At 34.6% G+C, this 22,926-nt stretch overlaps 1 protein-coding gene across 2 annotated transcripts in view; it reads left to right on the top strand.

Annotated features, from left to right (window-relative positions):
* Positions 1 to 12,899: 12,899 nt before the first annotated feature.
* Pfrx (6-phosphofructo-2-kinase) overlaps positions 12,900 to 22,926 on the top strand; it is a 50,235-nt gene continuing 40,208 nt past the window's right edge. For both annotated transcript variants that reach the window (XM_068776937.1, XM_068776938.1), the window contains exon 1: positions 12,900 to 13,312. In XM_068776937.1, the coding sequence (XP_068633038.1) occupies positions 13,144 to 13,312 (169 nt within the window). In that variant the 5' untranslated portion in view covers positions 12,900 to 13,143. The remainder of the gene's footprint in view (positions 13,313 to 22,926) is intronic.

Here is a 22,926-nt window from a genome sequence, read left to right on the forward strand (position 1 = left end):
ACGGCAGATATTTGACCAATGTGTGTTGCCGGTGATAACTTATGTTACCGAGACGGTGTCGTTTACGGTGGGCCTTATAAGAGCATTGAAAGATCACCCAAAGAGCAATGGAGTGACTTATGCTTGGAGTTTCGGAGAACCAAGGTCACCCAAGAATTGCTCATCTGAAATGGCTGTGGACATAGTTAAGGTTACGGAAAGTCGTTAGATGCAGCGTAAGACCGATCACCGTTGTGATCATTGGGAAGCCTATATCTTGCAGAGGGCATCTATCGGCGGAAAATAAAAAAAATCTTTTACCTATAAATAATTAATGAATTAGATATATAATGATAATCATCATTTCAGCTGTATGACATCCACCGCGTGACATACGCTCCAACCAGAGATTTCCAAGGAATGAAAGAACAAAAAAACATTGCAAGATATTGTGAAGGATAAAAGGAAGGAATAAAAGAAATTGAGAAGAATGAAAGTGAGTGTAGAATAAAGATAAAACCATGAAAAAAAATTATTTGTAAATAAAGTCCCTGTCCCAAACAAAACAGGGGTACGAGAGGCTCCCAATAGCGGGGGCCATTAAAAAAAATAACCAGAGATTTCCCATAGGATCGTTTCGGAGCAGCCTGCATACAACGCCATTTGACTACCTTAAAACTTATCTTATTAATATGAAATATAAATGAGTTCACTACGAAATGTCATGACATATATTCGTCTGAGGAGGCAGTGCACTTCCTGAATACGTTTCCTTATTCTGGAGAGAATATCCAGTAACAAAGAAACACCCTGTACCTAACTCACACTTAAACAACTTTTAAGTTAAACGGTTTTTTGATACCCATATTGTGGTGGTTGTGAAAACATATGTACCTAGTCCGCCATATTGAAACGGCGACCATCTTGAATTTTAAATTTTAACATAATCATCGTGTTTTACTAATGTAGCCCTTTCATTTGATACCCATATTGAGGGGGTTAAGGAAAAATATGTAATCCGCCATTTTGTATCGGCGGCCATCTTAGATTTATAATGTTATTGATTTTATTATATTGTATTGTCATCTAAATTAAATGTGTGTACCAAATTTCGGATCAATCTGACAACGGGAAGGTGCTTAAATTACAATTTCTAATTTTGACCCAAATAAACAAATTACGTACGGGTCGAACTAAATAAAACCGTTTAATAACAAGTACTCATTATCCAAGGCTAAGGTACGGAGGCAGGTTCAAGGATGTTCATCATCCACGAGGCTGAGGGTCTAAAGAACGAGACGGTCATCCTTGTTCGAACAACAGAAATCCTCTGGCTGTATAACAGTGTACATTACGCGGCGGTAGCAATACCACGTCAAACGAACTCGTCTGTGTATTGCATGCATTGCAGACAACCTGAGGATGGCAATGTGGTGTAGAAATCAGAAAGTAGTCGCGCTAAACGTTATTTTAAAAACTTAACATTGTTAGGGCGTCGTTAATATATATTAAGAGACTTAGTAAACACAAAAATAATTCTGAAATGTTAATCGTAAATCTAAAAACAAAGACACGGACGATAATGTCTGTGGAATATAGATCCTAATAATAATAAAAACTCTACTGAAGAAAGATTGTAAATCATTTCGACATAAGAAATAATTATGGGTATATTATTCGAAACATTTTGGACTGTGGGGGCACTCTGTGTTTGGCACTAATCGGTGTAACATAACTCCTGAAGATGACCCGTGGAGGGATGAAACACGTGTTGAGTGATTTGACGGTGGCAGTTGTGTAATTCACATTATTGCCGCATGCGCATTTATCAGCGGGCTGGCGGGCGGTGCACTTTGTTGCACGACTACGACAACATGTGCGGAAGTGGCTAAATATTGGTCCTTTTCTTATTTTGGACTGTGGTCAAATTATAAATATAAGGCTTTTAATATCTCACCTGTTTAAGCGTGATGCAGTGCACGCGTCGAAGGTCACGTAGCCGCAGTGAACTGGGCCTCGGTCTTAACGAAATGATAGCACTGGTTTCAAGAAGTGACTGCTTGGTCGATAGAGTACGTGTTTGCCGGCACGCGAGCTCGCATCGGCGCTGTGCCGACTTATCTTTGCCTGTACACGTTTAAGTTTATACATAGTGTCCCAACTTGATATTGTATATACAAATTTATTGGTTATATATGTAAAAGCTTTAACATAGTGAATTTATAGCTCATTTGTTGTCAATTAATATATGGTAATAATATGTAATAATGATAATATAGTAAGAAGAAGCGTTTTCAAAATTCGAATTACTACATATTATATAAATATTAATTTTATATAAAATAATGTACAAATTAATGTATAGTTGAGTAAAACTTCCAAATTGTAAATATAAATAATTTATTTATATTATATTTATACATATATATATATATATATATATATATATATATATATATATATATATATATATATATACAGTTTGGAAATTTTACTCAATTATACATTAATTTGTACATTATTTTATTAAAGTCGCGGCCCAAGCGCTACAGGCCGTTAAATGCCTTGAGGTTTAAGACAGTGTACTTAGTTAACTCATCCAAAGATTTATATAAGGTCACGTGGTTACGTCTTTTGAATTCGAATCGGGACCAATGTCTGAGTAATATAGTATATATATATATATATATATATACATAGAACGAAGTGAACCCTGATATTCTAGAGAAGCTTATAGTTGTCGGCAATGTGGAGGGTAAAGGGAACAGAAGACGGTCTCCTATTGACTGACGCAATTTCAAAAGCTTGCTTCACCGTCGTGATCTTTTTATTATTATCCTTACAACTTTCACAGAATATAACGAGCCTAGAAAAAGATGGTAGATAGTGACGTACTTGACCAAGATGAGTCATAAGAAAGCGACGAATAGTAAAAAGGTACTATACATTTTTAAAATCAACTATTTACTGACAACAATAAAAGTACAAAATTAGTATATTGTGTTTAAATATTAGAAAACTTGACATATTAATTTTACTATATTTATATTTAAAAATTAGTGAATTATTAGTTATAACACTTCGCAGTAATTCTGATGATTGTAATATTGTAAGAAAAGGACCAATATTTAGCCACTTCTGCAAATGCAGTGGTAGTCGTGCAACAAAGTGCACCGCCCGCCAGCCTGCTGATAAATGCGTATGCGGCAAACAATGCAATTACACAACTGCCACCGTCAAACACAGAATGACTGGCACTAATCGGTGTAACGTAGCTCTGAAGATGCCCCGTGGAAGGAAGAAACACGTGTTGAGTGATTTGACGCACTTTGTTGCACGACTACCACTGCATGTGCGGAAGTGTCTAACTACTTAGGATAGACTTCCGCAAGGTAACGCCTGATTCCATTAAATATGTAATGTTGTTTCTGAAGAAAAGAACGACGTACACGTGAACACGTGTATAGTGCGATGTCGTTAACAATATACACAAAACTGTAATGCAGTTAAACTTAGGTAATGCTCGCGCCACCCGGGACCAAGTCAACCTGGTAATCTAATGAAGCCAGGTACAGGGTCGCTTTTCCTTCGCTTATAAGAATTGTTTAATATTTTGTCTAAATAAGAGTGTTTTATTAGATAACATCGAGTCCAAAATATATCCCCGACTTATCGTGCATTCTAGTTTTTATGATTTTCATTTCGATCACAGATAATAAACAACTACACTAGCCGTAAAACTACCACAGCTTAAATATTAATCACCGCTCATCTGGAATATTCAAATTAATGATGAACAATCATGTGAGTACGACGATGACATTTACCAGAATTAATTTCGTCTTGATACCGTAGCAATGCACCGCGTCATGCGAATAAGCAGATTACCTATTTGTGGGGATTCCCGCGTTAATATTACATGACGTAACTAATTATTCACGCTTGACATTGTCTTCGTTTGATTCGTCGCTATATTTATAAGCCTATATACACTGCAATAGAAAGGGCTATATCAGTGCTTCGCTGCGAGGTTTTGATCCAATTCCAATCCAACAGAATTTCTTGTCTGAAGTAGCACATCGTTCGTGCAGCCGCCTACCGTTGGGACTAAAAGGCTCTCGAGTAGCTACCACGAGTCGGTAAACAGGTGAACCAAGGACTTATTCAAAGATCGGTCATAAAGACAACCTTTGACGGAGCCTTATGTCTTGCAATGGAAGTCAACTACATTGACTGCTTGTTGAAGACCCTACGCAATGCCTTCCACTCTATTCTCTCCTTCGCTGATCGTATTCACCAACTTGCTTCTGTTCTAAAGTTGTCATTCCGTCTGGATTAAGATCACCTATAAAATACCTTCTGCCCTGTACTCAACCTTTTAGATTTCTCTTTGTCTAATTATAATTTATAAATATCTATATGTCATTAGAGCTTTATTCAGTAGACGTCTTTATTTGTAATAAGACTGGTAGGAAGAGACATGTGTCGGTATCTGACAACCTGAACAAGTTCATGTACCGCTGCACTTGAAGTTCCGTGGTGTCCACTACAGAATCTTAAAGCCATGGCGGACATTCGTTCTGTACGCTATTCGAATAGCGTAATTCGAATTTTAAAAATTCTAGAAAAGTTGAAGTGATCGCGCACTTTCCGACAGAATTTTCAAAATTCGAAATACTAAATTAAAAAAAATTTTGTTGTCTATGCAGAGGTTGTACGGTCAGTACGTAATTACTGGCATGTCGCATTCCAATAAAAAAGTTATTTTACAAAATATAACATGTTTCAGATTACTCATTTTATACAAATGGTTTATTGCTGAAAAATATGTACTATAAATTCACTAGACATTCACCCCTTATATTTTTATACCTTTAACTGACCAGGTAATGAAGGATGGTCCAGAAACGATATCGCGAAGTTTCCTGGTGGCCGCTGCCGGATCCTCAGAAGCCGCTGATTAAATTTGAATAATTTAACTAAAAAGTTAGAAGTAGTAAAACACACATAAATAAGAAATTAGTATATAATAACATAAAGCTAATGTTAATTTTATATATAAGTACAAAATAATATATGAAACTGCTTAAAACAAAAAAACTAACTATCAAGATGGCATGCATGTGTAATTAAAAATAATATTCACATAAAACAATCATAAGCCATATAGAAGTAATTTGATAGAATAAATTGAAAATTAAGAAAGAAAAAAGACTAAATTTCACAAGGTCTGTGCCGAGAAATAAAAAAAAAACAATATCCAATTACAGACATGACTTATATCTTTATGAAGGAGACAAAAGTACAGAATAAAAATATAATGCTTATATTATATGTACAGATAATAAATGTAATCTGTCTTTGTCATATAGTATTATTATCGCTTTAGTTTTCACATGTGACACGTGGGACTGCGTCAATAAATTCAGCTGTTTCTTTTCAATCTTTTGTTGTCTCGAACACATAAATTAAACAATATTATCTATCCGTTGTCTCGCAACTATCATAGTTTATATGTAATGAATTCTGTGAAACGAAATGTTGATATAATTAGAATTTACTCGTGTATTAGCTTTGTTTAGTTTCAAAACAAATTCTTAATGGCATGTATTATAATCTACATTAGTTAAAAGTAATTTTTACTTGAAGATGACTTGCTCTGATGCCTGAATGACATTTGCATATTCCGCGCATTCGAACAGAGCGCTGAGGGCGTTTAGATCAGAGTTCCCCAAACGTTATTTGTGTCGTAGACCCCTTGCCATGTTTTTCCGTGTTGGGTAGACCCCCTACTTACCTGATATTGATTTCCTGTAAATTTCTAACTGTAGTGAAGTTTAGTGTTAAAAACTTAAAGTAAAAACACACGTTAATTTATACATTTATTAATTGAATTTAAATTAAAACTACTCAAAATAAAATTTTGTATCTGTTATGTAAAATATACGTAACATTAAATAAACTTTAAATAAAATTACATAAGCAATAATTTTTTTACTTCATAGGTACTTTTATAAATAATGTAAATGTTTTGATATTATAAGATAGTATGGTGTAAGTAAATAGGTACTATCAGTGTATGTGTTGAGATCCACTATCGTGGACCCCCATTTTCATTTCATGGACACCCAAATTTTTTTTTGCTGACGTAGACCTCTTGCAGGTTGTCATAGACCCCTAGGGGTCGATACAGACCACTTTGGGAATCACTGGTTTAGATTAACGCCTCTTTTTTAAAGGTATAAAAGCTTCCTAGGAAGCCTTCATTCGGGCCGGTAAATACTACAATTTCGGATTGGGACGCCGCCGAGCATTTTCATTTAGATTGTTTTGGTAAACGGCTATATTCGAATGTTGATGCGCGCTGTTAGCCGTTTTGGCTTTTACAGCTTCATCGGACTCAGGGCTCGCAGATCCGAAATCCGCAAGGTAATAAACTAAAAAAATCTACGTCAGATGCGTCGCCTGACGTATTATATTATACAAGGTGTGATCACTTCCTCCGAAAACATTTTAATTGAATAGATACCGGATTGGGACGCCGAGCATTTAGATTGTTTTGGTCAACGGCTATATTCGAATGCTGATGTGCGCTGTTAGCCGTTTTGGCTTTTACAGCTTCTAAATAAAATATTGAATTCTAATTATTATTAATTCTTTATTGTCTTTAATTACCTATACTTCTGGCGGCCGGCCCGCCATTAGTTCATGATTAGCCCGAGTGGCCCCTAGTCTTAATAAGTCTGTGCAACCATGACTTCAAGCTAAAATGGTTAACAGCGTGCAGCACCATTGGAATATAGCCCAAATATACAGTTTCGTCTTCGAGCTGCGAGTCCTGAGATCGATGAAACTGGAACCGCACGGCTGGCACCAATCTCATTCTGAATAAATAAATTTTGTAGGGCGCAGTAATTTACTTTTTTTACTTGACTGCGATATGTTCTAAATTTGAATTTAGTAAATGTGATGTCAGTGAGTCGTTGCTAAGGATTAGATAGATAGAAGATATCTTCGCCCATCCTTCCAGTCCTTTGCTCGCAGGGTGGCAGGCAATGAAACAAGAAATGAAATAAAAAAGCATGTAAACGATTTTAACAAAATAAATAGAAATGTATGACTAATTATGTATAGAATTGTTATGTATTAATAATGATAAAAATAAAATGTAAGAACAAAATAAAAAAATAGCATAAATGTACCTAGCCACCTTAGAGTAAGAAGATGATGGAAGAAAGACGAGGAAAGAAAGAAGGTATAAAAGAGCAAAACGAAAGATATTGTGAAGCACGAAAGTAAAGAATGGAAGATATTGTGACGCGTGAAAGAGAGTGATTAATAAAGAAAATACTGAAAAAAAATATTGAATAAGTCCCTGATCCCGATAAGTTAGGGGTACGAGAGGCCCCCAATAGCGGGGCCATATAAAAAAAAGCATTACGCCTTTTAAACCCAATGTTTAAAAAGCTACACACTTATATTCTACTAGCTGATCCCGCAAACGTTGTTTTGCAAAAAAAATATTTTTAATTTTCAATTTAAAAATAAGGGTTGATCGAAGAGGGGTGAAAATTTAGGGTTGTATGTATTTTAGTATGTTGTATCATAAAAAAATAAAAACAAAAAATTTCGTCAAAAAAATTAAAAAAAAATTTAAGGGTGAACAACCCTTATCACTTAGGGGTATGAAAAATAGATAGTACCCGATTCTCAGACCTACTAAATACGCATATAAAATTTGGTAAAAATCGGTCAAGCCGTTTCAGAGGAGTTCAAGTTCGAACACCGTGACACGAGAATTTTATATATTAGATTTACATTAGTTTTCGTTGGATCTATCACGTTGGAACCGCATGTCGTTAGAAATGTTCCAGGCCGACATTATTCGGTTCACACCGACCGAACAGTCGTGATGTGCTACGTATTATATATGACGTATTACGTGAACAGGACGTTAATATTGCAAGTAAACAAGGATGCAATGAAAAGGATTTGGAGACGCTCTCTTAAAGCCGCCCACGCCGCGGATGTCGACATTTGTCCTTTTAACAATTGTCGTCACATTAATACAGCTAGAATTGAACCGCGAACTGGTCAAATTGACCAGAACCGAATATTACCGGCTATTGACTAGTATCTTATATGTTATGTAATTATCGGATACTTATATGATACGCTCTCATACTATGTTAGCAACCATTAGAAAAACCAAGGTCACTTACATAGCTGGTATTGGAGAGCAGAGGTCAGAGGACATCTCTAGTGAACCCAATGGCTGTTGAGATCGAAATATTCTCGATTGACCACTGGGTGGGTGGATGACATACTTAAGGTAGCATTAAATATATAATATACATATATTTATATGTGTAATCAAACGTTTGTTCATGACAACTGATCTAAAAATATACAAGAAAATTTTACGACATTATTATTGGACTATTATTCCCAAAATTCAAAGGGCATATTAAAAGTAAATTGACAGAAATTGATTTTATTCAATAAACAAATATTTAAATGACAAGAATCATTTGCAGTGATGTCGCCTGATTGTTTTGACTTCATTCAAGCTATATCTGATATAGTGTATACGTATACATCTGTGTTAAACTATCAAAAGGTGTGTTGTTGTGGAGTTTCTTCCTGTTTCTTCTCAACAATAACACGGAGCAGAGACAAAAATAAAATTAAATAAAAAAAATTGACAAAAACAGTTCTGTTGAAAATCCCAATATTGAATAAATGAAATTTAGATTTCATGCTTTTTTAATTTCTTAATTTTATGCCTTTCTCTTCGAAACATCGCAAAAATATTTATAAGACAAAAAATAAAAAATGTGAATAACAAGAAACTATAATCCAATACAATTTTTTCTAGACAATAACATAGATAATCTTGTTATTCGCTAGGCATGTGACTTCATTTAAACTATAGAAACATCCACATCTAGACATGATCTTTTCACTTAGATTCACGTGAACATACATTTATCGTCTCGTTACTATAATAAAGTTAAATATCTCATATCTGCAAAATGCGTCATATTTCCATAGTTCTATTTAAAGTCCCTTTGTGGTCATAATCTCGGAACGCAAGTTTTAGTTTTAAAAAAAAAACTTTAACACTTTGTTCTATTTTCAAATATTTCTGGCCAGACAGATTTCTTACTGTTAACAGTTATTGCTACATCGCAGTCAAAAAGTAAAATTAAATAAACAAATCGAATTTCAGAGTGATCACTCTATTTATATAATATCTTATGAATAAACCACAAAATAATGTTCAATTTCGTGAATGTCAAAATTTTATTAATAATACAGTATGATTAATTTTAAAAGGGTGAATGTGTGGCACATTAGATGCCAATTAAAAAAAATAACGTAATGATAATAGAGTAAGAAGTATTTTCTAAATTAGAATTATTGCATATTAAACTAATTAATGTTTACTATTTAATTCTGCAGACTTTGTACTTCCAGAACAGGCCTGACGAATTGTAATTAAAAAATAATAATTAACGTAATTATTTTAGAATGATCAATTTATGCTTAATGATGGCTGTCAAATTAGCTATCTATTTACTTATATAAAGCATTTATATCTATAATTAATCACCCTGTATTTTTGTTATAATGAATAAAGGTGCACGATATTTTTTGTTTAACTATATTCTAACATCAGATGTTTTAATTTCCTGTGTGGTTTATAAGGTAATTGAAATGTTTTGCTCCGTTCCCGAGTTGGCGCCGAGATATTTGCAACACAGCTAAAATCACAGATTTATCTCGAAGGATTGTTCTCTGCAGTGGCAGTGACAACCGGCAGCCGTTGGGGCCGAAATGTTCTCGGATGACATAGAGGAGATTCGCATAAAAACCAAGGACACCGACATAGCTCGAAGAATTGGTCTGAAGTAGCAGTAGGTGGAGCAAATCGCTGGTGCATAGTGGCAGTCTATCAGCTAGAAGGCGAAGAACAAATTGAATGATTCATTTCTATTAATGGGACAGAGACACGTATTTAGGAAATATAAATGTAACTAAAATACTTCTATTGTTTTAGACCAGTGATTCCTATATGTCTATATCGACTCCTAGGGGTCTATGACAACCTGCAAGGGGTCTACGTCAGTGAAAATTAATTTGGGGGTCCATGAAATGAAAATGGGGGTCCACGATAGTGGATCTCAACACATACACTGACAGTACCTATTTACTTACATCATATTATCTTATAATATCAAAACATTTGCATTATTTATGAAAATACCTATGAAGTAAAAAATTTATTATATATGTTTATAAATTTGTGTAAGTTGTAGGATGTTGGTATTCGCTTTGTGGTCGCAATACGTTTTGAACTTGTATAAACCTGAGAGTCGCAGTCTCAGAGCTTCGCTACCTTGCACTGACTTGTTCAATTCGTCACTCTATAAATACGAATGTGGGACAAATACGTTTATTCATGTGTGTCAACGTGTGTTTTTACTTTAAGTTTTTAACACTAAACTTCACTACAGTTAGAAATTTACAGGAAATGAATATCAGGTAAGTAGGGGGTCTACCCAACACGGAAAAACATGGCAAGGGGTCTACGACACAATAAAGTTTTGGGAACACTGGTTTAGAGTATAACGTCTGTTATGTTAATTCTGTTGGCCCGGGGGCTTTTACAGATTCGTCGGTAATGAGTTCACGGAGCGGAAGTGTTCGTGAACCCACTACGTGTGCGGCTTGGGACGACATTGTTGACCACTAGGCATTCTAAAGGAAGATACGAATTCTACGGTAAGTCCACGCTATTAGCGATAAGTGGGCGTGAAGCCAACCTCGAAGACAGTTCTATAAATAAAATCTAATTTTTTAATGTTTCAAATTTAAATATGGCGGACTCGAATAGATATAGATATTTTGTGGTAATTCAATGGAAATACCATTTGATGATATTTATATTTATTTATAGTCTCTCACTATTTCTAATACTTTCCTAAATCTATGTTTTTGGTTTAAAATGTTCACGTAATCATATTCCTTTACCATCACCATCATTTACGTCCTAAGTCCAATAGGACAGGTTAAAGGCGGCCTGCGACAAGCGACCAGCGATTTCCGACGACATTAATATTTAATGGAATCAGGCGTTATTTTGCGGAAGACCATCCTAAGTAAGAAAAGGACCAATATTTAGCCACTTCCGCACATGCAGTGGTAGTCGTGCAACAAAGTGCACCGCCCGCCAGCCCGCTGATAAATGCGCATGCGGCAAACAATGCAAATTACACAACTGCCACTGTTAAATCACTCAACACGTGTTTCACCCCTCCACGGGGCATCTTCAGGAATTATGTTACACCGATTAGTGCCAAACACAAAGTCAACATTAATATTTACTATTTCTAGTAAATTGCGGTCTTTAACTGGTTATTTTTCAACACATTTAGTCCGATTTTAACCAACAACTCGTCTGGTGGAAAGCGACGATTTGATCTAATAAGCACACAGATTCAGTAAGTGCCTATTCACTCGGATACTAGAAGATTAAGCGTTATAATCCATGTGAAATAAAGCGATGGTATTACATTTTTAGATGGTATTATATTTTTAGATGTCATCCATCTTTTTACTTTTCTAATTTAAACATTATAATTTCAGTCATGGGATTTACGCTACTTCCCCATAGATATCCAATAGGACCGGTTGGACCTTCAGATTCAAAATTCAAAATAATTTTATTCAAGAAGACATTTACACGAGCTTTTGATTATTTAAACATTAAGCAGTAAGGTACCACCGGCTCAGAACGCTGATCTGTTGAGAAAAGCCGGTTAGAAACTCAACAGTTGTTCTAACCTTGTGAACGACATTCGGCAGGCTAGAAACGAGAGATCAGCTCAGGGTCGACACACCTAACTCCACTCGAAACTCACCGACATAAACAAACTGCGAAAACTCAATAAGACATATTTCTGTCTCAAACAACTAAGCTGGCACGGGTACTGCAAGCAGTACCTGCACCGTTTTACAATAATCGACAACGATACTTGCTAATGTGACGGCTCCACAGTACAGACTTTTCACCACTTACTCAGACACTGTTCCCGATTCGAATCCAAAAGACGTGACCACGTAACCTTATTTGAAAACCTTAATATACCTTCGTTCAACCTACCGGACTTTCTCAAGACAAAATCTACAGCAGATTCTTTTGATGAGTTAGCCAGGTAAAACCTGGTCTGTAGCGCTTGGGCAACGACTTAAAATAATGTACAAATTAATGTGTAATTTATTATTACTTTTATCTGCATTATCCCTGTAAGAAAAACTGTTAATAATGATATCTTGACTCTCAGTTAAGAGAAGAGAGATCCATATCAAATAGCGGCAACCCTCTCCCAACTATCTGCGCTTAGCGAAAAAAGAAATTGTAAAAAGATATTAGCGATACAAATTAGAATTAAAAAAAAACCTTGTAGACGAAAGTCCTACTGCGCTTGACAATCCGTGTTCTTTATTCCAGAAGATAATTTAAATAAGTCCATTGATATTGTACATATTTATTAAAGCAGTCGTGATTTGATGTGTGTGTGTGTGTATTCTCACACAAATATTACAAAATACACGGAGAGAACAATACACGTAATGTAATCAAGTTTGATTTATATTCCTGATTTAATGTTCCGACGTACACATTACGTCGATTTGTTACGAGAAATTTGTATTATTATTTAATCAAACAACTTTATCATCCTTTATACACGTGAATTGACGTTTATTGAGAAATAACAAATGTAAATATATTTACAAAGTAAAAACGTGTGTTTGTACGCGTCCACATGAGATGCAAAATTGTTATGACGTAAAACATCTCAAATATAATGGCAAGATGCCCGAAAACAAAGCAGTTTTATTAGGAACGCCTTACGAATAAGACGCGTCGATAGCTCGGAAGTATTTATATATATATTCAGTGCATTCTATGGTTATATAGTTTCTCGCTAACTGCGCATCAGAGAGAGACAGCGGTATATATTCATTTCAACTGTCTTTATTCCATAAGTTTCCACGGGATCAGCTGATTGTGATTGTGCGTCGTCAGTCGCGTTCGCGACGTGGTCGTGGTCGCACGTGTTTTTGTGTTAGTCATGTTCAGATAACGCTCCGCGAATGGATGTCGCAAACGGTCCGTCGCTGCGACTCCGCGGCGGTGTGAACAATCACAGTGACAGTAAGAAACATGAGTTAAATTTGTGCACTAGTGTAATGTCGGCTGAGACGAAACGTTTGCTCCCGCCGACGTCGGAGACAATAATGACGAAGCCATTCCCTATAAGAGGTAAATTAGTTGTTTCAGTTGTCACTAAAAATACGTCAATGGACGCGCATCCGTGCGGCCAATGATTTCTTTACGCTCCCGTTCCCGCCTTCGCGGAACATTGCGAGCCGTGTTCGTTTATCTATATACATTCCGAAACATGTACCGATAAAACTCCTTTACAAATTCTTCATACACTTGTTACTTCTTTGATCTAGTGTTAACACACTTGAGTCTCAAGTAAACAATATTTGTCATAGTCATTTTAACTGCGTAGAAAATTATTTTTTTTAAAATAATTCAACGGTTCAAACCGGCTATGCAAGGCATAATTACAGGGGAAAACCATGTTTTCTATAAATGTCAACGTTAAATGGAGTAAATGTACCGTTTTAAATATACTATGGTAGTGAGATAAGTCTTTTTTATATATCAGAACGTAAATACATAAACTACTTATCTCTAAAAGTAATTGGATGTACCAAAGCCTTAAAAGGTCTGTCTACAAAACTATTGTTTATGGCTGTTAGGGGCTTCAATTCAATTTCAATCAATACTTGCCGAAGTGGTCAAATATATAAAATTTCCGATATAAATAAGCACTTGTGTTATTAATTACCAAAAATAAAACCCGTCCGAGTTTGCTGTTAGCGCACTTAGATAGAACCTTTGAAGGTTTTACTAAAAGGATCCTATTGTAAGGGACTTCAATTTGAATCTAGTTGTATCAAAATAAGCTCTTGTATCTGTTTACCTGTTCTTTACTGATATACAAAAGTGATTACTATAAATTATCACAATGCTACTCATCATATAGTATGATTATATATGTAAATATATATATATATATGTATAATATGATTGGTTATAGGTTTAATAACTTTAAACGGGTAAATGTATAGTTAATTTCCTGTCAATTACATTCCTAAGTTTGAAGCAATTAATATATGTTACACATTATACAAAAATAATAGTTTAGAGTAATAATAATTAACGTAATGATAACTTAGCCAGAAAACCTTTACTAAATTCGGATTACTACATATTAAAAATAATTATTATTTATTATCTGTCCTTGTACTGTACTGAAATAAGTGATTTGCTTGTCGCATTTCTGTATACAGAGTTAAGTACAGTTTTATTTTATTATAGCTTGTAAGTTATTACGAGGAGTGGTGGCTCAGGGACTTGCGATTGTAGATCACGCGGTCGATTCCCGGGATACATTCTTCTAATTTACACTTTGTATATTAATCATTTAGGATTGCCATTGCTCATAAACAAATTTTCAGAGAATGACAGCAGGGTCCTTTGCGTACCATAATACCACACTGATCACCAAAGCGCCTGCCAAGCGTGGCATTTATGTTATATCACCCCATGAATATCTTTAGGGACGTATATAGCCTAAAACGACGAAGACGACGATAGCTTCCAAAAGCCTCCATTGATACAGATATTAAAACTAAATTTACTTTTTTTGTTTCGTAATTAGTAAATTATACAAAGTTATATATAAATAATTTTATTAATAGCTATAATACATAACCGGTTATTTTTATCTTATTCACAGGCTTGTTTTTTTTTACCAAAAAAACCGTTTCTTTTAAACCTTTTCATCGCAGCCCTTTTTCAACCGTCCGGTGCTGAATAAACAAACTTTTTGTGTTTAACCTCTATTTAGTTTAGTGGCCGAAAAAAAAAGTGGCCGTAAAAGGGGATACGGTCAACTATATTGTTTTAAAAAAAACTGGGTCTTCCACGAATATATTATTTCACATCTAAAGACGTGGCGTGGTTGGTTCAGCAAATGTTTTTTGAAACGTAATTAAAATGTCTCTATTATCTAAAAAATCATATATCATATATATATATATACAATTGAAACGCCGCAAAGTGAATTAAGATTTTCTATAGCAAACCATGTAAAGATCGAAGATAGGTTCCAGGGTTACGAAAATACTACTTTTTAAAAAGGAAATTGAACAAAGTTAACAATTAAAAAACAAAGATAATATATTCTGCCAATAAATAAATTGGAATAATATTTACCTTTTTTGTAACCAAAAACAACACGTAAAAATTTATGTAAATTTATTATTCTCTTTAAAAAAAAACACAACACACTACGTAATTGAAACTGAACTCTTAAAATTAGCAAAACAAAGTGAAAATAAAACTGTATTCAAATTGCGTTGATTTTTAGTTGACGCTATTAGAAACAAAAGTGTTGCCATCTTTAAGAAAAAAAAAAGAAAATTAAAAAAAAATTAAAGACTCGAACCCAAAACAACGCAACATCGAAAACCTAACGACGCACAGTGAAAATTAATACTAATTAAGCAGCGACGCAGCTTCGAAAAAACGCACAACGTTACGACGCAAAGCGAGGTATTGGTGTATATACTGTGGAAACATTTCTATTCTTATTCGTGTGGTCTTGTCAAACCATTATAGTCATGGCTGCACGGCCATTTTTCATATTCCGCCATTTTAGTTTATCAATTGCACCATCTATTGTTAAATTATAAAACTTCGGGATAATAAAACATTTATTCTTTCTTAGCCCAAGAAGTCTAAATATTAAAAGACTACATACTGGCGAGGCAATTTGAATTTGGATCGTATCATTTTTGGTACCGTGCTTTTTCAGACCCAAGGAGTCACAAGCGACTAATTTATTTTTTTCTTGCGTATTGCATTCACAATGATTGTTAAATGGTTTAGGTTTAGAAAGGGACCAATATTTAGCCACTCCCACAACACAGCGTGTGTTTGGTACTATTTGGTGTAACATAACTCCTGAAGATGCCCTTTGGAGGGGAGAAACACGTGTTGAGTGATTTGACGGTGGCAGTTGTGTAATTCGCATTGTTTGCCGCATACGCATTTATCAGCGAGTTGGCGGGCGGTGCACTTTGTTGCACGACTACCACTGCATGTGCGGAAGTGGCTAAATATTGGTCCTTTTCTTACTTAGGATGGACTTCTGTAAGGTAACGCCTGATTCCATTAAATATCCATCAAATAAAAAAAAACCTTCCAACATAGCGTCTATCTCTTGTAAAAACATTAGAAAGTCGACAATGTCTTCGTTTCGGCTCTCGGTCTCTTTCAAAAGATATCTAGAGGAGGAAATACCATAATCGCCACGTTTAGCAGACATGTTGGCGATTGCAGTGTGGTATTATGGTACGCAGAGGACGCTACTGTCCGTTCTTTGAAAACTTGTGAGCAATTGCGATGCTGTTTTGAATCCTCGGGATCGAACCCGCGATCGAATACACAAATCTCAGTCCACTACATCTCGGCTACCCCTGCTCGATAATGTAATGGCGTATAATCGGTGCAGTTATTCAGAACACAATTAACACAATTAGGTTTTTGCCAAGAGTAACTAACCTAGATTTTTTACAATACTAGAACTATTAACTGATTTATATTAAACTTTAAATTTCTTTTTAGATGTAAACGACAGACGTAATTACTAAAGTTTTTTTTTTATAACGCTAACGTCAACGTTTTAATGTCTTTCAGATAATTAGTGTCAATTGTATAATTAAATCGATTCTTATTTCGATCTTTAATTAAATAATCGTTAAAGGTAATCAGTAATCGGAAAGGTAAATCGATTTATGGAAAATTATGTCAAACGTATACAGAGTGATTGATTAGGTTTAATTAATACCTTTAAAGAGGTAAAAGTGTAGAACATTTGACAGCATTAAAATTTTTACACCTATTTCTAAACACTCTGTATAAAGTTCACACATGAATTTTTTTATGGCTCAGTTTTTGGGATATCTCGTTCAAACTCTATCATGGGTGGACATGGTCTTTATTTGCATATTCTTTATTTATTTCTATTTTCATCTATCGTCCTTCTAAATGCCTCTCATTCTTTCTCTAATTTCCTTAAGAACATCTCTCATTTCTTTCCATACATCCCCTCACTACCTTCACTTTTCCTCTATGGTTCTACTATATATTTAATATTTTGCTTTTATATATATTTGTTTAACAATTTATTTGTTGTTAATTTTTATTTTTTTCTTACTATCTATATCACACTTAATTTACATTTCTATTATCATATATTTTATTATTTTCATTTTTTTGTATTCTTTACAGTAATATATTATATATTTTTTATTGGAATGTGAGAGACCAATAGCTTGTAGCAGTACAAAGTCAGGGAGATTTAAAACAATAATACATATTAATAAGTAGTAATTCTAATTTTGAAAACAGTGTATTTTACTATATTAGCATTACGTTATTTGTTAATTCTGAAACCATTGAGTTTCGGAAAGAGCGTACCATACATTAATTAAACTATTTTACTTAAAACCTCTTTAAAACTGCTTTAAAAACCAACACTTTAAAAAAAATTATGTTTTTTTGTTGTTAGTTGAACAAAACACATGCCTTAACAAGTCATTATTTAACATGATTTAATTTTAAGATTCATTTACGTATGAATATTAAAGTAAAAAATGAAAACGTATTTAGTACAGATGTACTGTATAGAAATATACCCATGTCACGACTTCAATTAGAAGCGACAACTGTATTTCTTTGGTCATTAAAATAACGCATTTAAACACTTATTACTGCCAACATTAAAACTAATAACAGGTTAATTTTAAAAATAAAAATGTCATAAGCTGCAAATGTTTCTTGTGTGCCAATATTTCTTATTCACAGATTATAAAAAAAAACTGGCTGTCATCGTCGATTTCAAACTTGAAAAAGTACAACAGATTATATATGAGAAATTTAAATTAAAAATTAATTATATATTTTTACGTAAATAAAAATAAAACTAATTACTCTCCTAAATATTTAATTTCTAGATACTTGTAAATAAATTACTATACTATTGATTAAATGATATTGTCAAGCTGATCACAAAAAAGCAGTCGGATATTGTTATGGGCTCTTCTCGGATATGGGCGCGTATAGAACCCTCGTAACTTTAAGTTGAAGGATACCATTATATGGGAGCTCAATATGATCTTTCTTGCAGCTTACTGCAAAGCATAGGCTTATCCCACAGATCGCCGCGATGACTGGTTCTGCGCTGCACGCATCTGGCGACATGCTGCAATCTTAACTACGTCATCAGTCTACCTAGTGGGGGTCCAACTCACGGCTCGTCCACCGACTCCTGGTCTCCACTCGAGAACCTTTCGGCTCTGACGGCCATCAGTTGCACGAGCGATTTGCCCCGCCCACTGCAACTTCAGACCAGCAATTCTTCGAGATCTTGTTTCTCTTGCAGGTCCTCATTTCTTATTCGATCTCGCAGCGAAACTCCTAACACAGCCTTCTTGTCAGGCCCGTGGTAATTGATCACGTTTTGAATCTGTATGTCATCACTGGCAACACACTGGACCTTCGTCTATAACCCTTTCCACTCCAAGGCTGTTATGTAGCATCGATAAAATTTAATTGAATTATAGTATCTTGCGATTCTAAAATATGTTTCATTCATTCGTGATTCAAACATTTTAGTAACAAAAATCTTTCCTGTTTTAAAATTTTCCGCAAAAAGGAGTATTACACCATGTCGAGTATCACTCGACAGTGGAGCTTGTGGAACAAAATCAGTGTCGAGTGACACTCGACATTGGAGTGGAAAGGGTTAAACATTAAGGTATTTTGGACGAGAAATAAATCTGATTCTACTTAGTATCGATATGAACTATTTCGACATTATTCTCCTGACGTAGACATGTGATATCTATAATCCTAATTAGAATATTACGTAATAGACAATCTAATTCAATAAGTTTGCTCGTAAGTTTATTAGCCAGTGTTGCCCGCTAGCGCGCTAGGAATACCTTCCGTCCGGAACGCATTGTGTGAAAATGAACAGATTATTTTTGTACGTAGTTTTATTTTTTAATTTATTAGCATTGCGGCTGGCTCACGTTCAGTTCATGAAACTACACAGGGTTGCCACACATCGACTTAAAATAATTTTAATACGTAAACATAATGTGAACATGTTTTTTATATATTTATTTTACCCCAACCTAAAGCCATTACATATAGAAAAATTGGTGTATTTTATACAAAGAATAAAAATAATTATCAAAAGAAGCAAGTGATACTTGTTGTAACAGCTCCTAATAGATACCGGACTGTTTGTATTTCGTGCGACAGAGATAATGCTTTACGAAGCTGAAATTAGCCGATTGTCTCTTTCCAAAGGTCGATTTGCAATATTTATCGCCGGGTACGGTATAATACTTAAACTATGACTGTAGCACAAATTAAAATTGTTATTCAAAAAATCTTTATATGCCCTGCAATAAATACACATCTTTCTATTATTCCCTACATTTTTATCCTTCCTTTCCTTACGCCTTCATCTCCAGACTACTACTTCTCCATTTTTGTTTTCGTTTTATTTCTGTTCATTTACTTTTATTTATCAAACTGAAACTGAAAACTATATATTCCAATTTAATATCCGTTAGAAGAAAGGAGATGAGAAATTGATTTCGTTAACCTCTAACACAACCTATCTTCGACATTTTTTTATATTTAGAAATAGCATCTAGCATTACCTGGGATCCTATTGTATTAGCGTATGCATCTATACAAATAAATAAAATTGGAGTGTTTGTTTGTAATGTTAAAATAACTGCATTTTACTAAAGTCGTATGTATATACATACAATACTTATACCAAAATTATATATTTTTTTTAATTTCTGTCCGTCAGTCTATTCCGGCTTATCTCTAAAATGGCTGGATCGATTTTGACGCGACTTATACTGGACAGGTAGTTGATGTAATAACAAGTAAATTAGATTACATTTATATACGAAAAAATCTGAAACGAGAAAATTAAATAGACAATTTTTTATTTTAAATTCCACGCAGACGAAGTCGCGGGCACTGCTAGTTGCTCATAAAAATATTCACTTACTGGATTAAGTTTCCTAGATCTCTCTAGAATCATGTACGATTTGGTTTTTCCGTCTGGGAATATCGATAATGCTGTGAACATATAATAAATTTTCATACACCCCTTATCTGTATTGGGTATTCGTTGCAGCCTGAGCTCTTTATCATAGAGAAAGCATGTGTTCCAATAGTAGAGGTAAATAAAACAAGGATACAAATATTTATTCACCTAATGGTTCGACAAAGAATTACTTTGAGTCGGCCTCTTCACACCCCTACCCCCTAATAACGAGCGCCTCTCGCTACTCCCCCCGTACCTCAGTAAAGGCCAAAACATGTCACAAAGACGTACTCCTCACACCCATCATAGGGTTTCCTCAGAACAGTCAACACACTACACCCACTACAGACATTCACAACACTACAAGCGCTGACCTCACAGCACCAGCAACCACTGCACTTGCGACACTCTACACAGGTCACCAGGTTACACATAACAGAACCAAACACTACATACCACGCCACAACACCAATTTTTAGAGAGAGGCCGCCTGTTGCTTCCTAACCGCGAACGGCGTGGGCGAACCATGTTTATATCCGGATTCCTCCTCGGCTAGCATGTGGTCCACACTGCAGTACCAACTCTCATGCGCACATTTGTTACACAGATCAGTAGATAGAAACTCTTGCTACGTGCAAGCGTCATCATGCAACTGGTACGCGCCGTACCAGCTTTATTTTTAGTTTTCAAGTTCATGGACGGACCCTTCCACTCCGTGAACTCGGCTCCGATGAAGCTTTAAAAGCCTTCTAGCTAACAGCAAAAACATCAACAGAGAATAAGTAATGGTCCGAAATTTCTGTACACGAGAAGAAAATCAATGGTTACTTTTTTAAACGATAATTTAACATTTTGTAATTCTTCTGTTTTTCACGTGGAAATCGGCATAATATTAATTGGAAACATGTTTGCATTCTATATAATTTTTAATTCAAATACATTTAATATTTATTGATCAATCTTTCCTTATATATGTTTAATAACACATTTAATAACAAAAATATATGACACTGTTCAGTTACGCTAATTTTTTTTATGGATGTCAATTCGTCAATGACAATTCATTTTTGATTTTTTTTTCTTTTATTATTTTATTCAGAACAAGATGTATCCGATCACGCGTTGGTGAGTTATCTAATTACAAATCTAAACAACAAGATTATTTTGATACTTCGAACGTAAACTGATGAAAAAACTATTTTTCAAAAACCTTCCCGAAATACCTAATAATTGACCATATTTTTACGGCGATAATATTAGGTACGGCTTTTGAATTTAATGAGAATAAACAGAGACAGACACACATTCATTAATATATATTTATATATATACACACAAGACGCACAACAAGCGACTTGCCATTGGAAACCAACCCGTTGAGACAAGACATATATTTTGACAGTTATATATATATATATATATATATATATATATATATATATATATATATATATATATATATATATATATAACTGTCAAAAATACATCTAAAAATTTAAAGTGCAGTAGGACAAAGGCTTTTTAACTTCAATTTAATATAACAGACGTACAAATATATTTATCACTTCGATAATATCTACATTAGTTACGTCATATCCTATATAAGATATGGAATGTCGAACAGTTATGAACATTAAGTCTAATGACAGTTTTAACATTATTTTTCTTATGCCATTTCCCGCCTTACGGTGACAGGTGACCATTAAGAGAATACAAAATGGCGTCCACTTTTATACATATCACTTGTAGAAAATGGCGCGTTTTGATGCTTGTGCGTTTATTTCGTAAGTTATTGGTTTCGGAGGGAAATCTTCCTGATGTTCAATATACCCTGCCTCTGGGGGTAGGATAGGATTATATGGGATTGTTACCTGGTAAAAAGTCCCTGGTGTTCGCCCTCTGCGCTATGGCAATCCCTGACCGCGGTGTCTCCTGGTCAGGGATCGCCATGCCATTTTCCCTAGCGCTTTGCTATTTTAGATAGCCCGTCCTGGGGTATGCGTGTATGGATCACACTTCCCCGAAACCCTCGTGGTGCTATCACGATGGTTCGATACCACATAAACCCATCGTCCGCCACAGAGTATAATTATATCTGCTTTAAGGTGTCAGCCAGAACTTAGAGCAGAAAAAATTAGATTAGAATGGTTTTATAACTAACGTAGGTTTCTAAACAGTTGATCTAAGAAGAGCCAAAAAATAAAACTCAAACACTATCACCATTCCCGCCATTTCATTCTCATACACCTTCAATGTGACCGGTTGGACGTTCAACGCTATTTGCCTGACTATGTTCTTTACTCCAGAACCATTTCGCCCAATTTGTCCTTGCCGCTATGTAATCTATCTTCTGCCAGTTCAACTTGCCAATCTGCGACGCAATATTGGTTAATTTCGTTCATCAAATACTAAAATTGAGTAGATAAAGAGATCACTATGAAATAAGCATTATTTATTTATCGTTCTCTAGGGTTGCTATAGGACAAAACATTTTGACAGTCAGTCGTATCAGGCAGTGTATAATAGTAATTTTGATTTTAAATAAAAACGCTGGGAAATTATGGTTTGAATGAAATCAAATGAAAATATCTGTGCCGGAATTATTATTATGTCGTTACTCTTTATAATAAATATGATTTATTTTATTTAGTTA

Source organism: Battus philenor, unplaced genomic scaffold, assembly GCF_028537555.1.
Source record: "Battus philenor isolate CCGP_79_NKW_IND1 unplaced genomic scaffold, ilBatPhil1.0.hap1 SCAF_13, whole genome shotgun sequence".
NCBI lineage: Eukaryota > Metazoa > Arthropoda > Insecta > Lepidoptera > Papilionidae > Battus > Battus philenor.